The following is a 25,136-nucleotide window of genomic DNA, read 5'->3' on the forward strand; positions in this document are numbered from 1 at the left end:
ATTATCTTGATTTTGTGGACAAATAATCATGTGTCACTGCTGTGATTGTGCAGCACCATTGCTCTGGGTTGAATTTAATGACATCACTGTTAAAGTATTTGTTGGCAGAGTGTGCTTGCTTGAGCAGGGTGGATGTTATGGATTGTGTGATTCCCTGCACTAGATTTCTTTGCTGTGCTTCTCGTCAAGAACACTGTCTTGTCTTGCAATCATAGAATCATGTTAACTAGTCCGTTTGCTCTTGTATAGAGAAAGGAGTTGAGTAGTACTGAAGAAAGCCCACTGGTCATAATTCATCAGCTGGTGAGTCCTTTTTTTTGTTGCATATCCAGCCTCCTCTTTTCAAGCACGTAGGCTGCCTTCTTTAGCTAGCTAGATAGCTCAGTAGGATGTTTCTAGTTTAAATATTGACACACGTGGATACATTTTATGTGATTTGTGTCTGGGCTGATACTTCAAAAGTGTTACTAAACTGTATACATAGCAGATTTTTTTGAATGTATATTTTTAACAGATATCTGAACAGTATTGTGACTTGCAAACTAAAGCCTAATCCATCGCCATCTATGAAGCAAGCAAATATTAATACCAGTCTGTCCTTTTTTCTCTCCTGACTTTCCAGTGGCCATCATGTTCCAGATTTGCCTTATGATCCATTTGTTGTCACTCATCTCTGCCCAGTCAACATATTCCTCATTCAAGAAAGGTCACAACATCACAATCCATTCCTCCCAGCTTGTCTGCAGTCTACCAGGGCCACAGGGGCCTGCAGGGAACCCTGGACATCCTGGATCACAAGGGACGATTGGATCCATGGGGCCTCCAGGGAAGGATGGCCTGGATGGGAAAGATGGAGAAAAGGGACAAAAGGGAGATAGAGGTAAACATCTGTGTCACCTCATGTACTCTTGTTTAAATTATGAACGTTACCTTGCATTGCCATTGCATTTGCACAGTCCAAAGACATGTAGGTCAGGTGAATCGGCCATACTAAATTGTCCCTAGGTATGAATGTGTATTTGTGCGTGTGTGTGCGTGGGGGGGGCTGTGTGATGGCCTGGCGGCCTGTCCAGGGTGTCTCCCTGCCTACCGCCCGATGACTGCTGGGATAGGCTCCAGCATCCCCACAACCCTGAGAGCAGGATAAGCGGTTCGGATAATGAATGGATGGATGGACCTTACATTGCTTGCATATGTTAATATGATTTCCCCTATAGACACTTACTGTATCAGAAGGCAACAGATTCTAATCAGAGGCAAATTACATCGAGCTGTTTATCAAACTAGACTTGCTATTAAGACTTTTTGGTTATAAGTATATGTGATAAGTACAATGTGTACAGCTTTAATATGGGATACCTTTTCTTGTATGTGCACTGCCATCCTGTAATCATCTTATCACTCTCATTAGGTGAGCCAGGGAGACCTGGGAACCCTGGAAAGCCAGGTATGAAAGGTCGCGAGGGGGTTATCGGGAAAGCAGGACCTAGGGGACTGAAAGGGCCACGTGGGCCAACAGGGCTGGCCGGAAAAAAGGGACAAAAGAGTGAGAAAGGTGACATAGGTGAGGAAGGAGCTGCAGGGCGCTGTAACTGCAATACAGCAGCCCGCTCAGCCTTCTCTGTGGCGATGACCAAGAGCTACCCTAAAGAACGTCTGCCCATCCGCTTCAGCCGCATTCTGCTGAACGAGGGAAATCACTACAACGCCAGCAGTGGAAAGTTTGTCTGTGCCATCCCTGGGGTCTACTTCTTTACTTATGACATCACCCTGTCCAACAAGCACCTGGCTATTGGACTGGTCCACAATGGGCAGTACAAGATCAAGACATTTGATGCGAACACAGGGAATCATGACGTCGCATCCGGTTCCACTGTTCTTCACCTGCAGCGTTCAGACCAGATCTGGCTGCAGATCTTCTACTCAGAACAGAACGGATTGTTTTTCGACCCCTTTTGGACGGACAGTATGTTCACTGGCTTCCTTATCTACGCTGATGAAGAACATCCCAATGAAGCTGACAAAAAAGCTAATACTGAAGCTGAAAGTTGATCCTTAAGTCCAGAAGTGTGCTCTTTTAACTTCTTGCAATGTACATAATAGGATGTGTGAACCGTCTTTGATGACACTTTGTATTTTGTGGGTGGTTTACTCAAATGTAGGCTAAAAACAAAAGTTTGAGGAATATAGAATTGTATATGTAAAATATGAGTATAAAATATAAAGTTCCGACACCAGGTGGCACTTAGTCGTCTCGTCTTGGGGACGAGTCTTTTCGATTTGCAAAACACTTTGAAGGTGAACTGAAATTATGATCTGATACGACCATAATTCACGTTTAAAAAAAACGTGCATTCGGAAAAAGAAAGAAGACAGAAAATGCTGTGTTTACACACTGCTAATTGCGCAAATAAAATAAAAATAGAGAGCTCTGTTCGGCTTACATGTAGACCCCTCAATTTATTTGTATGTATTTGTTAAATTTGTTCACTTACCGGCATCCTTTTCCAAAATGCGCTAATTAATCCAATTTGAGGATTTACAGAACAGATCGACGTTGGACCGACCCGCCTTCTCTTCCCCGCCCCTCGGCTCAAACGCACGTTTGTAGTCCTCGCCACGCGGGACTACAAGTCCCGAGCTCCCCGAGGTACTCACGTCTCGCGCACACCGCAACAGCAGCTGGTGCAGCCGAGGCGATTTTGTTAACGCGGTGTCTGCCGGAGGAAACGGCTGAGAGGGGGGTAAAAGTATGAACAGTTAAAATAAAGCGGGGAATCAAAAGTTGCGGCGGTGAAGTTATTTTGTCAAGCCGTCAGAGGATCGAATTATCTCGTTTAAGCGAAATCCTGAAAAGAGGGTAATTACAAACTTCCCCCGGAGAGGAATTCTCACGTTAAGGATGTCGGACTGAGACAAAGGGGTCCGGGGGCATTCCCGTTGGAGTGGTGAGTGGCACATGCAATAGCCATTGCAATGAAAAGTTTCTCAGATCATCCTTGTGTGAAAATAAAAATAAGTGCATCAGTGTAAATGCCGTGTTTGTTTTTCTGCCAGTGTTTTGTTTGTGTTTTGTTGTTTTTTTTAAAATTCTTATTCGATGCAAATGTTTCTGTAGTCTGGCTAGTCAACTTATGTCGCCTCGAAATGGTTAGCCGACTCGTGGTACAAGACGTTGCATGAATGAAAATCAATAGGTCAGTGTATTTATCGTTTACTATGTAAGGTTGTACTTGTAAAACGCCCTTAGTCAAACAGCGCTAACCTCCGTTGATGAAGCTAATCTTAATTTATCCGAGCCATCGTGCGCCGATATCATGGATGTCAGGGGGAAAGAGCCATTCGAGGCGAAGAGCAAAACGTAAACTTTCTCACAAGCAAACTTTTGATATCTTTCAGACGCTCTTCTTGAATAACTGCTCGCTCTTTCCGCTTTTGGTGTACAAGTCAAAACTTGGATGTGCATTCGTTTATATCTTACTCGTAATCAAGCTTGCCAATTCGAATTCAAGAGGGATTTTATAGAACATGCACGAGTTGATGTGCACCGACAGCTAATCCTGTTATCTTCGACTGGGGTAGCGAATGAATTTACTATTGGCATCCTCTGTTGGTTCATACTTTTTTTCCTTTTTTTTTAAACTAGCACTGAGCACCGTTTTGTTTTCTCTGCCATCACATAGCACATCACATAAGTGAAGGGACTCGAGCTTTCCTTAAATTGACCGCATCATTGTGTCTGTAGGAATAACTGGATGGGAAAGATGGAAAGGGAGTTGCAATGGTGGAAGGGCCAGCTAGCAGCAGATATCCATCAATCACTGCGCATCAAGGTGAGTCTATCCAGTCCTGTACTCAAGTCCTCATGGTCACCATGTGTCCAATCTCCAGCAGTGATACTACCACTGTGTTTGCATTCATTTTTTGATATCGAGATGGTAGGTTGTTATTCAGTTGACAGGGTGAACCCGCTGTCTCTTCACAGGGTCTCTTAATGACTGGAGATGCAAACGGTGATACCTGCTTAAAAGCTGAACTTGACACTTGATAAACAAGCTATTTCATCCATCACCATGTGTAAACTAATACCCTCAAGAGTTATTTCCAAGCAGCTCCCCAGCACATCGGTAGTACGGTGAAACGCTGTCTACGCTGGGAGGAAATTTTGATTACATAGTCGTCTTGTCTATTCCATAATGATTTAATCCAGATCACTCAGAAGGGATAAGGCTCATTAATTGCCTAGTGTCTTAATTAACCTTGGAGCTTGAGCATATTTCTTCCCCTGTGTCACTTTAATGGAGACATCTGTCACTTGACTGGCATTTTCGTGTTTGGAAGCCAGGATTCTTGTGCCAACATCACTCTGTCAGAGGAAAGAACAGAGAAGAAAAGGGATGAGGTTTAACATTCCAGCGGCTGCTCTATGTATAGAGGACTGAAGTAGAGCAGCTGCCCATGCCAGCCTTATTATGAGTCATTCACTTATATTATTTGATGTAGTTTATTCATGCTGGCCTATGCCTGACTCAGAATGAGCTGTCTGTCAGTTAGCCTTAAAGTCTGTATGCAGAGCTGGAAATTAAACAGTACCCCCCTCCCCCTTTTCGTTGCTTTTGTCTACTGCAGCTGGCACAATATGTTCCATGTCAGAACTAGCTTCTAAAAAGAGGATACTGAGTCAAGTCGAGAGTGCAGAAAAAAAAATCAGTTGTGTTTCGGAGAGAATAAATTATAACAGCATCCGGAGTTCTTAGTGAAAGAGCTCCATGTTAGGCCTCCCCACCGTTTTCACAGATTCCCTGCATGGTGCCCCCCACCCCACAGACATATCCAGCCTTAATGACGTTTGCTGCAGTGGTGATACCCTGATGTGGGCGATAGCGGTGGTGTGTAGCATGTGGCAAATTATCAGACATGCAAATCAGGGGGAGGCAGCTGTGGAATCCTTAATTACGGTCGGTGTGAGTCCCCACCCCCCATAGACTCCGACAGCGCCCTGCACCCCTTAGTTTCCTGCAGCCCTCCAACCCCTCGACAGACAGATGGACCAAAGGCCGAAGCTCCCAGGCAGTAGGCGGGGAGGAGAGATTGAGGAGGATTTGGTGGGATGGGTGGTTGCAGCACAGTGGGTGGGAGTGCTGTGTGAATTTGGAAGGGTGTGTGTTGGTGTGTATCTAACTGTTTGTATTTGAATTCCATTGAAGTGTCATTCTGGTGATCACCATTGTTTTTAGTTTCAGTCACAACAAACAGTTGGCTGTTTGTGTAAGCCAAACTGCAACAGTGCATTAAATAGTGTTGTACAAACCAATGACACAAGCATGCATGCAGCGCTCCAGATTTTTTTGTTATGACTTCGTCTTTTAAACACAGGACTTAAAAGCGAGGGCAGGGTTGTTTGATCTATCCTAAGGGCTGGAAATTTCCTAAACAACAGTCTTTACGTGATGCTGATGTTTTCTGTGCTTCTCATCTAATGTACAGACAGACCCTTTACTGGTTGAAACTAAGGAGATTATTTCGACAATCCTCAATCAGTTATGATTTAAATCAAAAGCCCTTGTTTTGATTCAGACTCTCAGAGAAAGAAAACCCACACACACATATATATATATAGGCAGTTGATGAGTGCTTGACACACGAAACAAGCTTGTACTGAAATGTATTAAAGTTTTTTTTCTTATATGTGTGTATGTGTGTATATATATATATATATATATATATATATATATATATATATATATAATATAAATTCAAATTGAAATGGCTTTATTGCCATGATGTAACAATGTACATATTGCCTCTATATACGTGTGTGTGTGTGTGTGTATATATATATATATATATATATATATATATATATATATATATATATACACACACATACACAGAATTCGGCCCCTACAGGATGACTAAATGGTCCTTGTTGCTGCAATGAACGAACAACATTTTTAATATATATATATATATATATATATATATATATATATATATATATATATATAATGATAAACAATCCATTGCTTTAGAGTTTAGAGCCTGTTAAAATCTTTGCAGCCCGGTGTTCCTCTATTTTCTCCAGTTGGCTAGGAAGAGATTTGGCTCATTCAATGGTAATGCCCTCCAGTGTCTTCCTCTCTCCTTTGAAACACTGGCAGCTAATTGAACATGAATAGGAGATGTGCTAGGGGCGAAACCTAATCCTATCTACCGCTCAACTGCTGTAGAGGGACCCCCCCCCCACTCCCTGAATCAGAGACCCATGCAGTGACCCAAATTAGCATGTCTTCTATGCAATGACCAAAAATTGAAATGGAAGTGAACTGAAGCTGAATCATGAATCCAGATTTGAAAATCGAGGTGTTTTTTCCCCCCCATTTACGATAAGAGCTTCTACACCCACAGCACCTTTCCTGACGCCAGCTAAAAACCCAGTCAGCAGGAGACACGGATGGCTGACTATTATTATGCATAGTCTTTACAACCCAATCTGTTTCTCTACTTCTTCCGGCCCACCCTTTTCCTCTCCTGCCACTTCACCCCCTTTCCTTTTCCTCCCCCTCTTCCCCAACGTCCCCATCACCCCTATTCAACACCCCCCACCTCCCATCCCCCACTGTCCTTCATTCCCTATGCAGGAGCTGAAGTTACCGGCGTACCGGGCCCACTCACCCCAGATTGGCATGCGTCGGTACTTTGCGGACTTATTGGCCATCCTGAGTAATCGCTACCAGCTGTGCCCCACGGCGCGTCACCTGGCAGTCTACCTGTTGGACCTGTTCATGGACCACTACGATGTGGCTGTCAAGCAGCTCTATGTCATCGCTCTGTCCTGTCTTCTGCTTGCCAGTGAGTCCGAATGGTGCCCGTCCACCATCCAGAGAGTCCTCTAAAGTGTTGTTGTCATGTCGGGGCTCTTGACTACGATCCGTTCAGGGTTTTTGGATCCTGTTTGCCAATCATTCTGTAAATTATATTAATATAAGTAAAAATGAAAGAAGAATCAGTTCATCTGGACACAACTTTTATTGACAGATACGTGTCATCACTCACCTAAGTGACCTTGTAAGTCAACTGACTGCAGGTATCCTCACCCTTATAAATAATACAGTTGCATAACGACCGAAACCAACAATCAGTTTCATATTCACAGAGGATCTGGCAATGTTTTGCAATCACTGCATTGTAAGATGGCGACAGATGTACTCTTAGCCCCCCCCCCCCCCCGGTTCAGGGATGGTCGTTCCCTCTTAACATAGATAGCCTCAAACGGGGGTTCCTCCCTATCAAGGATGTGCACATCCACATCCTTGAAAGAGTGGTCTGCATTAGCTCTCCTGTCTGTCTACACAGGAGAGTTATGCATCAGGTCAGGACTCCACAGTCTACACCCATTTACCAATGACCACTCTGTGAAGAATGAGGATGTGCACATCCTTGATAGGGAGGAATGCTGGTTTGAACAGGGGTAGTTAAAGAGGCCATCTATGTTAAGAGGGAACACCATATTTGCATATGAAACTGTTGTTGTTTTCGGTCGTTATGCTACTGTATTGTTTATACGGGTGGGGATATCTGCAGTCAGTTTAGACTGAAGAGGTCACTTAGATGAGTGGTGAAATGTATCAAATCAAATCAATTTTATTTGTATAGCCCAATATCACAAATTAAAAATTTGCCTCAGTGGGCTATCAGTAAACATTTTATCCAGATGAGCTGATTCAACCTCCTTTGATTTTCTTACCTGGATTATTTAGCATGTATGAAGACATAAGGTTTTTATGTTTTAACATGTTAATTAATTTTTATTGAGAATTATTTTGCTCACAACCATGATGCAGATGTTGCATCATCGGGCTATGAAGGATGCAGGGGCAAAAACTACTTATGCTAAGCTAACAATTGCTAGTGATCTTCTTAATGTAGCTTCAGAGCCGATCAAAATTCTCCTTATCCAATCTCGAAATGCATTAGAAAGCAGTTCTTTAGAGCAAAAAGAATCAACATTAGCTTTGGACATAGTCAAAGGGAACTATTTTACAACCCTATGTACTTTTTACATTGGACTGAAACAAGGCTGGATCTGGAATCCCTTGATTGGGTTTGAAATTTGAAAAACGTCAGGCTTTAGTGGTGTATAACCAGTCTAGTTTTGATGATTTGCATACATTAATTCTTGTTCAGGACAATACATGACAAGAGGTTCTCTTCATTACTCTTCCTTTGGGAGAGAAGGGTTGGATCTGGGGCCCAATTATGTTTGGATCGATGTATTGGACCCTGTTTTTGTGCCATCTTAAGTTAGAACTTAAACACCACTGATATCTGGAAGAGAGGTAGCTATTTAAAATCAACCAAGATGGGTTTTAGTCTTCCACACGTCAACAGCTGGTTTGTTGAGACTAGTAGTTTGTCCTGAACATGTTTATAGATAACTCTTTTATGCCAATAGACAGACTCCCAACGCTGTTGTTGGTAAGAAGACAGAAGGTGTGAGAGTCAAAGAAAAAGCCGAAACAAGTCTTTCAGTTATGGTTGGGAGACTGTGGCTTTTTTAATTCCTCCAAACTGGTGCTCTGATCCAGGCTATCTGATTGGTCTTTAATAACAGTTCACTTTTAGCTGGTGATGAAGACTGGAAAAACAAGGTTGCCATTATGGTACAATGACTGTGCCTTTGTTTGAGGAGAAACCTGGTCCGTCGATGGGGATCATGTCTATGTCTGCAGAATTTTATGCATGCATCTCAGATCTTGGTTTTGATAACAGACCTGGGCTGGTCGTCACTGTTCAGATCTCACAAAGTCGTTCTAGTAGGCCAACCACACACCTGCCGAGGTCAAAAGGTCTGATCTTTTTTTTAGTTTTAGTTTATATTTTTCCCTTGCTATTCATACCATGCACCAGAGTAAAAAGGCCAATCCTACCTGTGCCTTTGGGTTAGTTCTCCAACTGAGGCAATGTCTTTACTTTCGGCCTGACCTTTTCTGCTCCGAAGAGTATTTGCATGAAGAAAGAAACATACACAGAGGGTGGCTGTGTGCATACAAAGAAAAAAACCACAACAAAAAACCTTAGAATTCAATTCTTAAATAACCTCTGTGTCTCCAGCCTGACTGCCCGGAGATGTTATCATAGCTTGCAGTCACTGCTGTTCTCAAGTTGTCTGTGTTTGTGTAGGGGTGAGTTGGATAATGTACTATTAGCCTGGGAACTAGAAGCCAGTAATTTTTCTCTACTGTGTAATGTAAAACTGAATGTGCAGTATATGTGTGCAGTATATGTGTATCTATTTAAGGTTTATCTGATATGAGTCTCTTATTATAGCGCCCCCACTGATCTATGATGCACGTAAGGCTATGTGGTAGTTATTAGTGTCGTTGTGTCTGTCTGATGATTAACAGACTGTGAGACTCCTATACATTAATGCAGCCCGTGGCTTTATGGGTAATTAGACTAATGATGCTGTCAAAGAAGGAGTCTGCAGTGGGGCCTGCACACTTGGGAGGGATGTGTGTGTGTGTGTGTGTGTGTGTGTGTGTGTGTGTGTGTTCACATACGAACTGACTGCAAGTGGACTAGCCTTTGTGGTTGGATACATTTGAATAAGATACATGAAAGAGTTCCTGTTTTAATAGCAATGTGATGAGATTTTGAGAATTCACTTATCGAGTGATGAAAATATTATCAGTGCAACTCAACCGTCAGACGATCCTCTTGTAAATGAACGGAGTCTTTTGTTGAATCCGTCTGCTGTGACTTTGCGTTAGAGAAAAGTCGGGCTTCTCTCTTCTACTGCTCCAGCATCTGACTCCTTCAGGACTCAAGGGAGTCTCTGCCATGATTGATGAAGGCTTGAAAGGGCATTTGATTCAAAGTTGTCCTGGGTTTTTATCTGTCCTGAGGTGCTTTGGAACCTGGCCTAGTTATTGAACTACCTCCCCGGCTCCCACCGCCCGCTCTTCGACAGACGCATTCTTTGTCTTTGTTTAGATTCGCCTCGCCTGGCTTCTGCGCACCGTTAATTAATCTCTGCCTCTGTTGTGCCTCGCCACAGTCACTGCCTAATCCCGTTAACTCATTGCCGTGTTTGTGTGTGTTTGTATTTATGGCTCGATTTACCTTTTATTCACTGGGGTCAAGGATGACAGCAGGCCTTTTGAAAACCCACAGGGATTGATTGTTGGTCACTCGCTCACACTTAAACCTCATCCCGGTAAAGCCGTGCTCGCAAAGTGACTGCTGTCCTTGGAAATGTAATGTCATCCCAGTGACGATTTGTTCATGTATAAACAACATATTTTCATTAGGAAATCGGCCCTTGTCACAGAGTTTCCATTGTGTTGCTTTCCATGGAGTCCTATAGTGGCTGCATCAGTCACCCTGGCAGATCTCTGTCCCTGAAGTCAGGGCTCCGTGCATAGCGGCTATTTGTCATGGTTAATGACATCATGGATGTGTGTGACTCATTGTGTGTCTCCAGTCTACGCTCGCTGTAATCAGCCTCTTATACATGAGGGGGGCTCATTGGTGTGTCTGCCTAAACATAAACTCACAGTCCTACGATCAGGCTTTGCACTGAGCCAGAATGTTATCATTTTCTTACTGTCATGATAGCTTTTTTTCTGTATCATGATATGTTTCCTGGATCTCTGATACCTGTTGTATACATTTTAGCATTTTTTTTGTCCTAGAAGTTGTTTTATTAGGCTGTGGGTTGTTGTGGTGTTTTGTTTTGTTTGTTTGTTTGTTTTTTTAATTCAGCACAGAAAGTTATGGTTGAAGCTTCAGTATCTATTGTAGCCAGTGGATGTGTAATGGTAAAAGGTTTATTTGTAAAAAAAAAAAAAAAAACATCCAGGGAAAAACGCATGCTCACTCGTATTGACTTCACAGTGCACTCACATAGGCCTGGAAGCCCGGGGGTGGGGAGGGACTGTGTGCTGAGGGGCACCTGCCATATGCTCTCCAAGTCAGGCCTCAAACAAAAGCCCCCACAGCAGCGAGCAGGACAGCCAGCCAGCCAGCACCAGAGTGGGGGAGGGGAGCAAAGACAAGGGATGGAGGTTACTGTGTGTGTGTGTGTGTGTGTGTGTGTGTGTGTGTGTGTGTGTGTGTGTGTGTGTGTGTGTGTGTGTGTGCATGCGCACGTGCGCCCGCCCGCTTGTGCTTTTGGCAGACTTGCTACAAGCCATGATTGCTAACTGAGGACATTGGGGCTTTGAAGACAACCCCGTCACAGGCTTGTGTATTTTTTTTTTCTGGCCAAAGCAAACACAACCTGCTGTAGAGCATTTCACATTGAAGTTCGGTTTATTGGCAGATGTTAAAAAAGAAAAAAACAACCCAACAAACAAGTGTGTATGTTTCACCCATGCGGCCTTCAACATGCCATAGTTTTGTGCCTGGACTTCAGTGGCAGGGTGTCAAATTGGGCACTCTCCCCTCCACTGCACTGCCAGCTCTGTTTCCTCTGCATCCCTCTCACCTTGTCAGAGCCAGGCAGGCTCAACCAGCTCTGAGTGGGGGGTGATGGGGCAGGGCAGTAAAAGCAGCCTTACATCCCTGGGGGTTTGGGAAACGAATGGAGCGGTGCTTCAAAGGCAGGTTGGCGGCTGATGTTAAACAGGGTAGAAGTGGGTGGGTGGGGGGGCGGCAATGTTGGGAAGTAGGGGTAGGCGAAATGGGACATGCTCAAACTGAACCCCTCAGCAGGGTGCCCTTATATGTAAGATAAATAGGGGCCCCTGTCTTTTGGGAGATTTGATGATAATTCTGATGGAGTAATCATGCAAGGGTTCCATAATTAAAGAGATGATGTGTGGGATGCATAGATGACTCCGGAGTGATCCTAAGTGATTAATGAAATTCATTTCTTCAAATTAAGTCTAAAGTTTTTCCAGATGTCACCGCAGCACCAGTTCCTATGTGTGTTCACTAAATAATAGTTTTTAGATACAAAGCACCATGTGAACCTGGCCTCTCACTTGCTCACTCAAACTGACAATTTAGTTTCACATATAACTGTACCATCTGTGTTGTAAGAGGTTAAAAATTTAGCCTTTTTTTTGTAATTAATATAATCCTTACTGGTAAGACAATTGACCACGTATATTTTTCGTCACCCCCACCACTATTCTCTCTTAGTCTCTCCCTTGTATTGCATCACTTATTATTGTCCATGTGGTTTCATTCGAGGTAGGATTTCACTGAAATGCCATCAACAGAGATGCAAGTAAGATGTGCGCCATCACCTTTAACATGCTTAAACAAATCAATCAATCTTTTTTTTTCTCCCCTTTTCTCCCCAATTGAATTCGGCCAGTTACCCCACTCTTGCGAGCCATCCCGGTCGCTGCGCCACCCCCCTCTACCGATCCGGGGAGGGCTGCAGACTACCACATGCCTCCTCTGATGCATGTGGAGTCGCAAGCTACTTCTTTTCACCTGACAGTGAGAAGTTTCGCCAGGGGGACGTAGCGTATGGGAGGATTATGCTATTCCCCTCAGTTCCCCCTGCCCCCCGAACAGGCGCCCCAACCGACCAGAGGAGGCGCCCGTGCAGCGACCAGGACATATACCCACATCCAACGTCCCACCCGCAGACACGGCCAATTGTGTCTGTAGGGATGCTTGACCAAACCGGAGGTAACACAGGGATTCGAACTGGCAATCCCTGTATTGGTAAGCAACGGAATAGACTGCTACGCTACCCGGACGCCCACAAATCAATCTTTGATAAAACTTTTGCTTCTCTGGGTTGTTGGTTAGCTAAAAACATGATTCAAATGAGCAAACCTAAGTTCGGTTGAACTAGTGCAAAAGCATCTATTTTACGATGTTGATGTTAAGCATCCAATCGGGATTTTGTGTAAATGATAAGTATGGTTAAGCTACTCAATTTAAAAATGTGCGCTTAATACTGGGTCTACTTCCATTTGCCAACTCAAGACAATGTGGTATTGTTCTGTTCACATAGAAGTCACACAACAGTTGTGCTTTGCATCTGTGACACTTGTTCTTGTTTTGTCTTTATGCAATGCTATGAGATATAAATTGTATATGAATGGTGTATTAGCATTTGACTCTTGAGGGGGACAGACAGGTTCTATGAAGGGGGGTAATTTTCTCCCTCATTCCTTCTCCCTTGTCACCCATAAGACTCTCCACAACCTGAGGCCCCAGTCAGGCAATGCCCCCACCCCCCAGCAGAAAAAGGCTCAGGATTCAAGGATTCTCCCTGGTCATCCAAGCATAAGCATCAAGGGTCAAGGGTCAGTTCAGGCCTACATTATCTGAGGCGATAGGGCCAGGGGTGGCAACATAGAGGAGATCCTGTGTTTGAGCTGTGACCAATTTCACACTCCCAATGAAAGACGAGCCAGCAAATTAAAGGAGTTTAGAGAGCAAAGGAAATTCCTCCACAGCTGTCAACCCAGGAGAGACTCGGACAGGAATGAGGAGAGATGGAGTTAAAGAGAAAGTCACCATTTCCTCATAAAGGGATTTGTTGGTTCCGGGGCAGCATTTTTGTCTTTATATAATTAAAATGGTCTGAAACCTGAAATTCACAATATTCACCTGGTGAGTTTCTCGGGTTCTTACAGGAGAGATGAGCAGATTTCAACTGAGGGATGTGGTGTAGAATTACATGATGTCTACAAAATGGAGACCAACAGAAACGGTGCATTCTCCTCATGTGAGAATGTTCATCTCAGGTTTCCTAAATGTCCCCCTATCAGTCCACCCAGCTGCACACCTGGGTGGAGGCCCTGCATCTTGGTCTTACCTCTGCCTGACCCTTGATGTCTAACCCCTCTCTGAGTGCACACTCGACCTCTCTCATCACCAAATGGTACTCATTTCCACAAAGTCATTGCTTCTCTTTGCTTGGCGCCATTAGTTGCTCTGTAGTTTTTAGTGCAGGCATTGTAGCTATGCTCAGTTGTGATAGCAAGACGGGTCTCTCTGTGTCTCTTGCTTGCTCACTGGCTCAAAAGGGGATCATTTAGCCACCTGCATTCCAGGTAGGCTGAACTCACAGCAGAGGAATGTGCCCTCTCTCACTCAGTCACAGGAGAGCCATATAGACAGTATTATATTTAGGAGATAGTCCTTTCAAGGGAAAACAGCTTGGCTAAATCACATTTTTTCCTATAGTGGCTTTATTGATGTGTTTAAAGCAGGTCTTTTGTGCATCCTATGTCTAACATGTGCCCAGTCGCCAACAGTAGTTAGCTTAAAGAGTAATCACAGAACACAATGAGGTGATTGACTCAAACTGTGTCACTCTTTAGATCAAAGCGGCTGGGACTATGTAGAGATTGGGGGTATTGATGGCCATTTATGGCTTTGTCTGTGTGGACATAGTAGTCTAGCAGCAGACCGTATTAGGCCTCGAGGATACGAGGGTGAGAGAATGGGGCAAGTGTGGACTGGGCCCTGGAACCGACCCTGGGTGGGGTAAACAGCCCCATTTCCCACTGCTTCCTGCTCTGGTGTGTAGATGCTATTACTGACTGTGTGCTAATTACCCCTGTGGCATGTTGGGCTGCATATCCCCCACACCCCCACCCCTCTCAGTCATTCCCGCTCTCTTCCCCTGCTTTACGGTGGGCTGCATCATCAGCAGTAAAATCCACACTCAGTGTGGTCCCGCCTCAGACATGCACCTACTGATAAAGGTTGAATGAAGGCTAATGTCCACTGGCTCCGTGGTGCATGTGTCACGTCTGGTTCACGGTTGTTATCTTTAACAGCAGCATGGGACTGACATGAGACAACAATGAGATTTTATGTTTATTCCCAATGTTTTTATACTCCGGTTAGATTGGATAGTGAGCCACAAGAATATTGTGTTAATGAAGGAATAGTGCCACATATTTTCCTCCGTAGAAGAATAGACAAAAGCTGACAAGACAAGACAAACTAGGCAACAGAGAAATTCTCCAGACAGGGAAAAAAACTTATGGCAATCATTTGTTTTTATGTAAAACATCTTTATAGTGGATAGTATGATTGATAACACTCACAAGTGTATCTCAGGGCATCCGGGTAGCGTAGTGGTCCATTTCATTACCTACCAACACGGGGATCACCAGTTTGAATCCCTGTGTTATCTCCAGCTTGGTTGGGCATCCCTACAGACACAACTGACTGTGTCTGCGGGTGGGGAGCCAGATGTGGGTATGTGTCCTGGTTGCTGCACTAGCACCTCCTCTGGTCGGTCAGGGTGCCTGTTCAGGGGGGAAGCGGAACTGGTGGGAATAGCGTGATCCTCCCATGTGCTACGTCCCCCTGGCGAAACTCCTCACTGCCAGGTGAAAAGAAGCGGTGGAAAAGAGGAGGTATGTGGTAATCTGCAACCGTCCCTGGATTGGCAGAGGGGGTGGAGAAGCAACCGGGATAGCTCAGAAGAGTGGGACAATTGGCTGGATACAATTAGGTGAAAGGGGGGGGTGTATCTCGACACCTCACTGGGCCATGCTGCTCCCGGTGAAGAGACTTGGAGAGAAAAGAGAGCAGACTATCAGAAATGTTTTATGTGCCCTGTCCTTCTCCTGTACCTCAGCTGCCCCCGGTGGACATGGCGATGCTGTGGCTCAGACCCACAGACTGTCAACAACTCTTGCCATGGACATCAGCCTTATAAGTCAAGCAATGCTGATGCATGCAAATGCTGTGAAAGCTGGCATACAAACCTGGTTGGGTGGAGTATACAGTGATGAGAATACCAAAAAGTAGATTAAACTCGTCACCCGTACTACCATCCCAAATTGTAGATTAGAAGAGTTGTTTTGACCTAAAGAGGGTTACTCAAATTCCCAGAGATTGATAAAGCCTTTCCATAAACTATTAATCCTAACTGATGGATTTAATACTGAGTAATTCTACAACTGCGACCAAGTGACAGATTTCGTTGTGGGGCAGGCAGTGGTGTGTGTGTATGTGTGTGTTTAGTGTATCTGATTGTTTGCACATGTTTATATGATTTGTGTGGGAGTTGAAGAGGCTGGCATAGGCCCATCTGTGCTCCTGCTAATGTGTTTATCTAAGCAGTTCTACTTTCCTATAGAGGCCATCATTTCCTGTATCCGTTTCTGTTCTTTTTTTTGAGTGGACATCATTTTCCTGAATCTACTTGCTCCTCTACACTGCTCATACTTTCTCAAGGGTAGCAATCCATGGCTGCATTCAGCTGCCAAATTAGTTTAATTTAACTCTACCATATGTGCCCACATTTTCCCGCTAAAAGCTGATTGTAGTCACAGGCAGGGGTTTTGCAAGTTTTTTTTAGTTTTTTTTTTAGGAAGCATGTGCCAGTGTAACCCGACTCCTTTTCGCCCTCTCTCTTAAAGTGTGAGCAAAGGGAGCCTGTTGGACCCGTGGATTAAAGTCACCCCTATTCATTGGTCACATGGGCCCATAAGGCCTCGGGGCTGTTGCTATGGAAAGTAGATTGTCTTGGAGTAGGGAGGGGGCTTGTGGTAATAGTAATGCAGTGATGTCTCTGTCTGGGATCTGAAATGAGTCAGTGGACCAGAGATATCAGGGAATCAGTATGATTGGCTTTGTCTTTGAAAGTGTTAGGCTCGTGTGAGCCATACACCCTTTTACGCCCATATAGCAACTCTATCCAGGCCTTTATATTCCTGTAGTTTAGCATTGGCCAGATGGCATCATCTACTTAATTAATAATGCCTAAGGAGCAGTGCCCATTCAGACGCTGGCCACATGCAATTAAACCTAAACAACATTTTGCTGCCCCAGCCCACGAACAACCTTTTAAAAATGTCTTTCACACATTTTTAATGTGTAGTCATGCAGTTGGATGTCTGTGACCTTCTTGCTGTTGTCCTCTGGATTGTTACAGGTGCTGGCCAGGGAGGCAGTATTCACTGCTTTGGCATCAGCTGTGATGAGAAGGATTTGAACTCTCAGCAGGTTGACAAAGGAAGATGTTGGGGATGCAGCAAGCAAATCCTTGACTCGGGTAGCAACAAAAGGACTTGCGAATTAAACCGACTGCAGCTATTCGGGAAGCTAAACTTTTTTAAATTTGAGTAGTTCTTGATTCCTGAGTGCTTTATAACATCTGAACTTTTCCTTCCACATCTTGAAAAGCATTTAGTCCTCTGTGAGTTGTCTCAGTTTGAGAAATTTTGTGGTTGTGAGGAGAACAACGTCTATCATTGACTGTTAAACACCATCTTGTCCTTAGAAAAGTGGAACCTAGGATTCTAAGGCAGTCTTAGCTTGAATTTTCTTTTAATCTTCGGGATAGTCCACCATTATGATCCAGCTGGCACGGTGAGCCTTTGGAGAGAGAGAGCCTGTGGAGCAGAAGCCCCCTCATCCTTGTGGATTGCTCCATTAATACTGCCCATATCATACCAATACTATGTCATGCTGATATCATCTCATACTAATGGCCATGCCATTTAGCAAAGCAAACTCGTCCCTCGGGGGGGGGGGGGCTGTGCTGGGCTGTGCAGGCAATGTCCATCACCATAAGCCTAAAGATGACCTGCTGATCCTTGTCATGGATGTTAGTTATCCAAGGGAAGGATATTAAAAGAAAGCTATCAATATAAATACCTCAGTTAACATAGATTTCACACAAAAATTTAAAACAGGCTTTTATGATTCTGCATTTTTTGGCACGTTCAGAGCTCCCCATAGTAAAAGGAGGCTCCCTATATTTTCATTTCATGCCTGGCTCAGCTCCCACACAAACAAGTTCTGATTTATTAAACATTATAACTTCTGAGCTTTGCAATGATATTTTAATTATGTTAAGCTGTGCTGTACAGTTCTGTAATGGGTGGATTTAGGGATGTCTCTGCTGTGTCTGCACCATGAGGAATTTTCTTTGGGGATGTTCTCAACAGCTTATTTAGATTTTTTTTTTAAATAAGTTTATTTTCTTACATACAGATTCAAAGGAAGGTAAAAAAAAATCCTCGTACTTTTCTAATGGGCTTACTAACTATATTGTGTTTGACTGGGATTCCCAAAACCATTTTAGCAATACCATCTTATCCAAATGTTTTTTTTTTGGATTCTCCCCCTCCCCTCTTTTCTCCCCAATTGTACCTGGCCAATCACCCCGCTCTCTGAGCCGTCCCGGTCGCTGTTCCACCCGCTCTGCCAATCCAGGGAGGGCTGCAGACTACCACATGCCTCCTCCGATACATGTGGAGTCGCCAGCCGCTGCTTTTCACCTGCCAGTGAGGAGTTTTGCCAGGGGGACATAGCACATGGGAGGATCACGCTGTTCCCCCCAGTTCCCCCTCCCCCTCAAACAGGCGCCCTGACCGACCAGAGGAGGTGCTAATGCAGCGACCAGGACACATACCCACATACAGCTTTCCACCCGCAGACATGGCCAAATGTGTCTGTAGAGACGGACGCCCAACCAAGCCGGAGGTAATACAGGGATTTGAACCGGTGAGCCCTGTGTTGGTAGGCAATGGAATAGACCGCTATGCTACCCAGGCACCCATCTTATTCAGGTTCATTTTTTGTTTGCTTTTTAAATATCCTCATCAACAAATTCATAAATTTGAAAAAAAAAACTAGAAAATATACACAGGCTTGTGAAATATTAATATCTATCCACACATGACTCATGTTTTGCCAGCTTCAAAAGCTAGGTACTAGCCCAGTATATTAAAGAGAGGCTTTGGGTATTTTTTTTCTTCCTTACTAAAGTTAGATCTTTCATAGACCTTTACTTGCTTGTAATCCTGAAAATAAATCGAACAGTCCGATTCACTGATTGTTTCAGTCAGTCAATTCCTTCTGTAGGAGTCTGTACAGTCAGTTTGTAGGAGTTCATATTACTATTGGTGAGTGTCTGATACAATTAGGTCTGGCTGTAGTTTTAGGATGTAATGCTGCAAGTTATCTTCAGTAGCTACTAAAGCTACAATCCTGAAGATTGTCATTTTTTAACTTGGACACATACGGTGATGTGTGGTAACTGCAGTTGTGTTCGAGCCCTCTGAATGCTAGAGATCCATTCAACATGAAACAGAGTTGTCAGAGTTGTTGTGTCAGCGTCTTCCCCACCTCCAAACAAAATATGGTTGAACCTGCGTTTTAGCTTTTGAAGGTGTAGTGTCTGTTGGTAAAGGTCTTTTAAGGACACGGTCTGCCATATCTTAAACTTTGCCTCTTCTCACACTAATTACAGTGCTGCTTGAAATTTTGTGAGCCCTTTAGAATTTTCTACATTTCTGCTTACATATGACCTAAAACGTCATTAGATTTTCACACAAGTCCTAAAAGTAGATAAAGAGAACCCAGTTAAACAAATGAGACAAAAATATTATACTTGATCATTTATTTATTGAGGAAAAGGCTCCAATATTACATATCTGTGAGTGGCAAAAGTATGTGAACCGTTGCTTTCAGTATCTGGTGTGACCCCCCTTGTGCAGCAATAACTGCAACTAAACATTTCTGGTAACCGTTGATCAGTCCTGCACATCAGCTTGGAGGAATTTTAGCCCATTCCTCCATACAGAACAGCGTTAACTCTGGGATGTTGGTGTGTTTCCTCACATGAACTACTCGCTTCAGGTCCTTCCACAACATTTTGATTGGATTAAGGTCAGTAATTTGACTTGGCCATTCCAAAACGTTATCTTTATTCTTCTTTAACCATTCTTTGGTAGAATGACTTTTGTGCTTAGGTTGACTCGTTGTCTTGCTGCATGATCCACATTCTTTTGAGATTCAGTTCACGGACAGATGTCCTGTCACATTTTCCTTAAGAATTTGCTGGTGTAATTCAGAATTTATTGTTCTATTAATGATGGCAAGCCGTCCTGGCCCAGATGCAGCAAAACAGGCCCAGACCATGATACCACCACCACCACCACCATGTTTCACAAATGGGATAAGGTTCTTATGCTGGAATGCAGTGTTTTCCTTTCTCCAAACATAACGCTTCTCATTTAAACCAAAAAGTTCTATTTTGGTCTCATCTGTCCACAAAACATTTTTCCAATAGCCCTCTGGCTTGTCCACGTGATCTTTAATCTTTAGCAAACTGCAGATGGGCAGCAATGTTCTTTTTGGAGAGCAGTGGCTTTCTCCTTGCAACCCTGCCATGCACACCATTGTTGTTCAGTGTTCTGATGGTGAACTCATGAACATTAACATTAGCCAATGTGAGAGAGGCCTTTAGTTGCTTAGAAGTTACCCTGAGTTCCTTTGTGACCTGGCTGACTATTACATGCTTTGCTCTTGGAGTGATCTTTGATGGTCAACCACTCCTGGGGAGGGTAACAATGGTCTTGAATTTCCCCCGTCTGTACACAATCTGTCTGACTGTGGATTGGTGGAGTCCAAACTCTTTAGAGATGGTTTTGTAACCTTTTCCAGCCTGATGAGCATCAACCAACGTCTTTTCTGAGGTCCTCAGAAATCTCCTTTGTTCTTGCCATGATACACTTCCACAAACGTGTTGTGAAGATCAGACTTTGTTAGATCCCTGTTCTTTAAATAAAACAGGGCACCCACTCACACCTGATTGTCATCCCATTGATTGAAAACACCTGACTCTAATTTCACCTTCAAATTAACTGCTTATCCTAGAGGTTCACATACTTTTTGCCACTCACAGATATGTAATATTGGACCATTTTCCTCAATAAATAAATAAATGACAAAGTATAATATTTTTGTCTCATTTGTTTAATTCGGTTCTCTTTATCTACTTTTAGGACTTGTGTGAAAATCTGATGATGTTTTAGGTCATATTTATGCAGAAATATAGAAAATTCTAAAGGGTTCACAAACTTTCAAGCACCACTGTACTCCTCTGTTTTGTAGCTTATGGTGATGGCATAAAACGTCATATGGCATAACATTTTTCCTGAGAAGGTCATACCCCAGAGTAAGCCATGAAATAAGCAAGTACAGCAGCTTTCATGATTTGGATAGTCATAGGTTAGCTAGTCTTGGATATACCATTGATAAAAAAAAGTAACAACAGGGCCTCTATTCGCATGTAGATCTTCAGGCTTGTAGCTTTAACCTCCTTATCGCTCCTTCTGTTGCTCAAGGTAAGTTTGAGGAAAAGGAGGACCGGGTGCCCAAACTGGAACAACTCAACTCACTGGGCTTCATGTGCAGCCTGAACCTAGTGCTCAACAAGAAGGATCTGATCAAGATGGAGCTACTGTTGCTGGAGACCTTTGGTTGGAATCTGTGCATGCCCACGCCAGCCCACTTTATTGACTACTACCTCCATGCCTCAGTGCAGGAGGGTGATCTCTACAATGGTTGGCCCCTCTCTTCCCTCTCGAAGACCAAGGCTTTCATGGACAAGTACACCCACTATTTTCTGGAGGTCTCACTTCAAGGTGGGTGGAGGACGCAGAAAAATAAAGGGGTCCTTGTCTCTGGTTTTCTGATTGCATGTGCTGCAAAGAATAAAGAAATGGATTGATTTTTGTAGCATGTTTTTGAAACAGCCCTCATCTGCCTATGTGTATTCCAGATCATGCCTTCCTAAGTTTCCGGCCATCTCAAGTTGCTGCAGCATGTGTGGCTGCATCTCGTATTTGCCTCCAGATTTCCCCTAGCTGGACCACAGCTCTCCACCTACTAACAGGTTACACCTGGGATCACCTCACCCAGTGCATTGAACTCATGCTGCTGTAAGGGACACGCACACACACACACACACATACACATACACAAAAGTGTACCGTATGGGATATTCAGAGTTAAACATATGACAGCCTGGTATGCTAGCATGTAAACCTGCCACACTGAGATGTGGATAGAGCTCAGTTATTCAACCAGCAGTGTGTTAAGTTTGACAAAGCAAGCTATTGATCTATTTATCCTAACCAGTGGATAATGTGGTGAGTAATTCAACAATTGTGACTGAGTGACGCATGTCTCGATCATCAGACAGTGGTGTGTATGTGTACACATGTAAATTTGATAGTATGCATGTGTTCATATGATATGTGTGGGAGTTGAAGAGGCTGGTACAGCCCATTTGTGTTGCAGTCAAAGGATGTAAATAAACTGTTTTGGTTACTTGATTAGTAAACTTCACTCTTGTATACTTGTATGTAAACACACACTTCTTTGTGTCTGTCATTGGATTGGCATGCATCATTGCCTGTTTTTTTCCATGTTATAATGACAGGAATCCTCTGTCTCTGCTTTCCACAGTGCGCATGACAACGATGTTAAGGAGGCCAACAAAACCAAATCCACCCCTCCACACCGGCCCTCCTCTCTCCAGTCTCAGCCCCAACCCAGTCACCTCTCCCCAGTTTCAGCCATCCAGAGACCATCCTCTTCCTCTTCCACCTCTACACCACAGCAGCTGCTCTTTCAGACAGACAGCTTCCCTCATCTATCTCAGCATTCCCCCTCCTTGTCTCAGCTACAAGTAATAGCTGATTCCCAGGCTTTGGGGCCTGTGGTGAACATGTCCCAGGACTTCATCCAGAGCCACAGAATGGGTTTGCTAACTGGAGCCTCCTCCTTGACCCCAGGGGGGGCATTCCCGTCCTACCCAAGCCTGACCTCTGGTCTCCAACCTGGAGCCAGAGCGCTGCCACTCCAGGGCCCCATTTCTGTACAGATGGCCCTGGCTGCGGAGCCCCGCCACTGTCTAAGTATGGCCTACAGTGGGGGCTACCTGGGGGCCCACCACACTTTCGCAGCTGGCTGCTTTGACAGGTGACGCCAGGAAATGGAGAGGGAGGATAAACACCAGCGGGAGTGCACTGCTATTCTTCATTCCCATCTTCCTCCAACCCTCAGAACCGTCACGGGCCTCCCCTCTCTCTCCATCAGCACCATGCCACCTGTAGTGTGCCCAACCTCCCCCTCCCTCTCAAAGAGACACCTCAAGCGCAAGCAGAGGTCCAAAGCCAACATAGACCCAGTGGAAGTCATCACACTGACGTGACAAAGACGTCACTGGTTGAGGAAAACACTGTGTTTTAATCAAACCACCAAGGGCAGAACATTCAAGCTCTGATAAGATGATCTTGTCCGGTTTATATGATTGGGTGAATAAACTGTTATCACTGTGAATGAAATGAAAGCAGCGCAGCCTGATCCAGCACCCCACCTCCATCTGTGCCTCTTCTCAGCCGTGTGATAACTGAATCAGGCAGATGAGTACATTGACTATAGAAGTATCCGAGACATCTTGCTGCTTGACATCTCACACTGTAATCCAAAAATATGAACACATATGGGGAGGTGAAATAGGCCAGTCAGATTTCTTAAGCCTCTTCTTGAAATGGGCAAAAGTTGGAATGGAGGTTTGTGGCTGACATGCAAGGGAAAGACAAGGTTGTGTCACTTAAATGCTAGTGGATAAGAAGCTATGCCACCTTCATGTCAGCAAACATGGATCTAATGCCTCTTGCCTTTGTTACAACTGCAGGGGCCCTGTGGGAATTCCTTCACTACATAAGCCCTCAGAGGGGGGCAAAGAATTCATTGTTCTGTGCACAGCAGGAGAAATCCACAATTCTGGAATACCTGCCATGTTTTGGCTCTGTTTTTTATCTCCACCCTCTTTCCCCTTCCCTATTGCCTCTCCATTTTTCTCCCCCCATCTCCAAAGTACAGCCTCGTGGGTGGAGCCTTGCAATGCTCCCATCGAGTGAGTATTCAGTGCTCTCCAGCCAAAGGCTTTATCAAACAAAAGCTTTTTTTCCCCAAACATCTCTTTAAAATGAATTGATATGACAGGTTGTGATTGGACACCAGCGGTGAAGAAGTCTTTGGTTGTGTAGTGTACATATGAATTGCTGCTGCCTTCTTATGAACTGTTTGGTTCTGTATCTGTGTTGATGACTCAAATGTTTACATGAGCCACAAAGTATCAGGGACTTTAACAAGATTACTTGAATATGATGCCATTGAACCATAACCTAGCTTTTATTTATGACGCCATGCTTTTTCTTCTCGATTTTATTCCTTTTTTGTTTATATAGTGTAGTTTTTATACCAGTATAGGAACGCAACATGAAACTAATAGTTTACTTTTTAACATTGTATAGCAACTGTCTAGTCATACTCAGGTTTTTAAAGGCTAAAATGAAACAACCCAGCTCTCCTATTACTATGTCATATTGAGTGTGCTTTAAGTTGATAATAATAAGGCACCCATGTGGTTTCCTATACCCCAACTCAACAAGAGGACCATACGCTGCTTAGAAGTCAACGACTGACTGCTGGGCGAGTCTTAATTTTTTTTTCCATAAACGAATAGTCTATATTTGCATCCTTTTGGAACAACCTTGTGAAATACACCGACATCTGTAGCCAGTCTTCAGTAATTGCTTCCCAGATTTCTAAAGCTGCAATTCCCAGTCTTCCACTTCCTGTTAGAGTGTAAACACATCCAGATTCCCAGTGCCGGTTACGAGGGGTGGCCACTGGTTATCATGGCTTAGAATCACAGTGAAGCCTTCTGCCCAGGGTGTGAGTTACTCCTGACTGGAAAGACACCGATGGCAGCTCACAGTTGTGATGACGGGGAAAAAAGCTGTCATATTTTCACTGATTACATGGTACCACTTCTTGCCCCGACTGTGATCTGCTGGAAATTTGATTGTTTCAGCTTTATCCCTCGAACAGATGAGGTAGCTGCGGACATCCTGCCATGTTTAGTGCCTTGTCCTCAGCATTTGCCAGGCTCGAGCTGTGCTGTGAACTATGAAGTGATTGAGTCCGAGACTTACGTTTGCCAGTTAACACACTGTATGAATCCTGCTGTAACCTTTACATTTAACACTCTGACTAATGTGGCCTCTCAGGCCTTATCTACTCATGAATCACCAAATCTATTCCAGCCTGACCTCTGTATGTTTATCTACCACTGTAAAAGATATTTCTTTGTCCTTTTTTCATTCTATAATTTAAGATGCGATGAGTTTTTTTTCCTTTGCTGATTATGTTTGTACAGTTTTGTCTATACATTCCCCTTTTTTGAGTGTGTTTGTTAGATTAAAGCCTTTTGTGTTTAAATTTTTTAGATTTAGATTTTTTTATTTTCTTGAGTTCAACTTGCTCTTCCCTCAATACTCATTGGAGCAACTTCTCAAAGGTGCAATATGTTGTTTTCCTATTTT

The 25,136-nt window shown here is 43.9% G+C and overlaps 2 protein-coding genes across 2 annotated transcripts; both read left to right on the plus strand.

The window, feature by feature from the left end:
- The first annotated feature begins 160 nt into the window (after positions 1-160).
- c1qtnf2 (C1q and TNF related 2) lies at positions 161-2,068 on the plus strand. The gene is made up of 3 exons (XM_056285560.1): positions 161-303; positions 623-880; positions 1,412-2,068. Exons 2-3 carry the CDS (start codon positions 631-633, stop codon positions 2,050-2,052), a joined length of 891 nt encoding a protein of 296 aa, XP_056141535.1. The 5' UTR covers positions 161-303; positions 623-630; the 3' UTR covers positions 2,053-2,068.
- An 827-nt stretch (positions 2,069-2,895) lies between these two features.
- On the plus strand, positions 2,896-22,813 carry ccnjl (cyclin J-like). The gene is made up of 6 exons (XM_056285559.1): positions 2,896-2,948; positions 3,746-3,833; positions 6,642-6,852; positions 21,081-21,380; positions 21,518-21,677; positions 22,207-22,813. Exons 2-6 carry the CDS (start codon positions 3,756-3,758, stop codon positions 22,724-22,726), a joined length of 1,269 nt encoding a protein of 422 aa, XP_056141534.1. The 5' UTR covers positions 2,896-2,948; positions 3,746-3,755; the 3' UTR covers positions 22,727-22,813.
- Positions 22,814-25,136: the final 2,323 nt, after the last annotated feature.

Source organism: Lampris incognitus, chromosome 1 (genome assembly GCF_029633865.1).
Source record: "Lampris incognitus isolate fLamInc1 chromosome 1, fLamInc1.hap2, whole genome shotgun sequence".
NCBI lineage: Eukaryota > Metazoa > Chordata > Actinopteri > Lampriformes > Lampridae > Lampris > Lampris incognitus.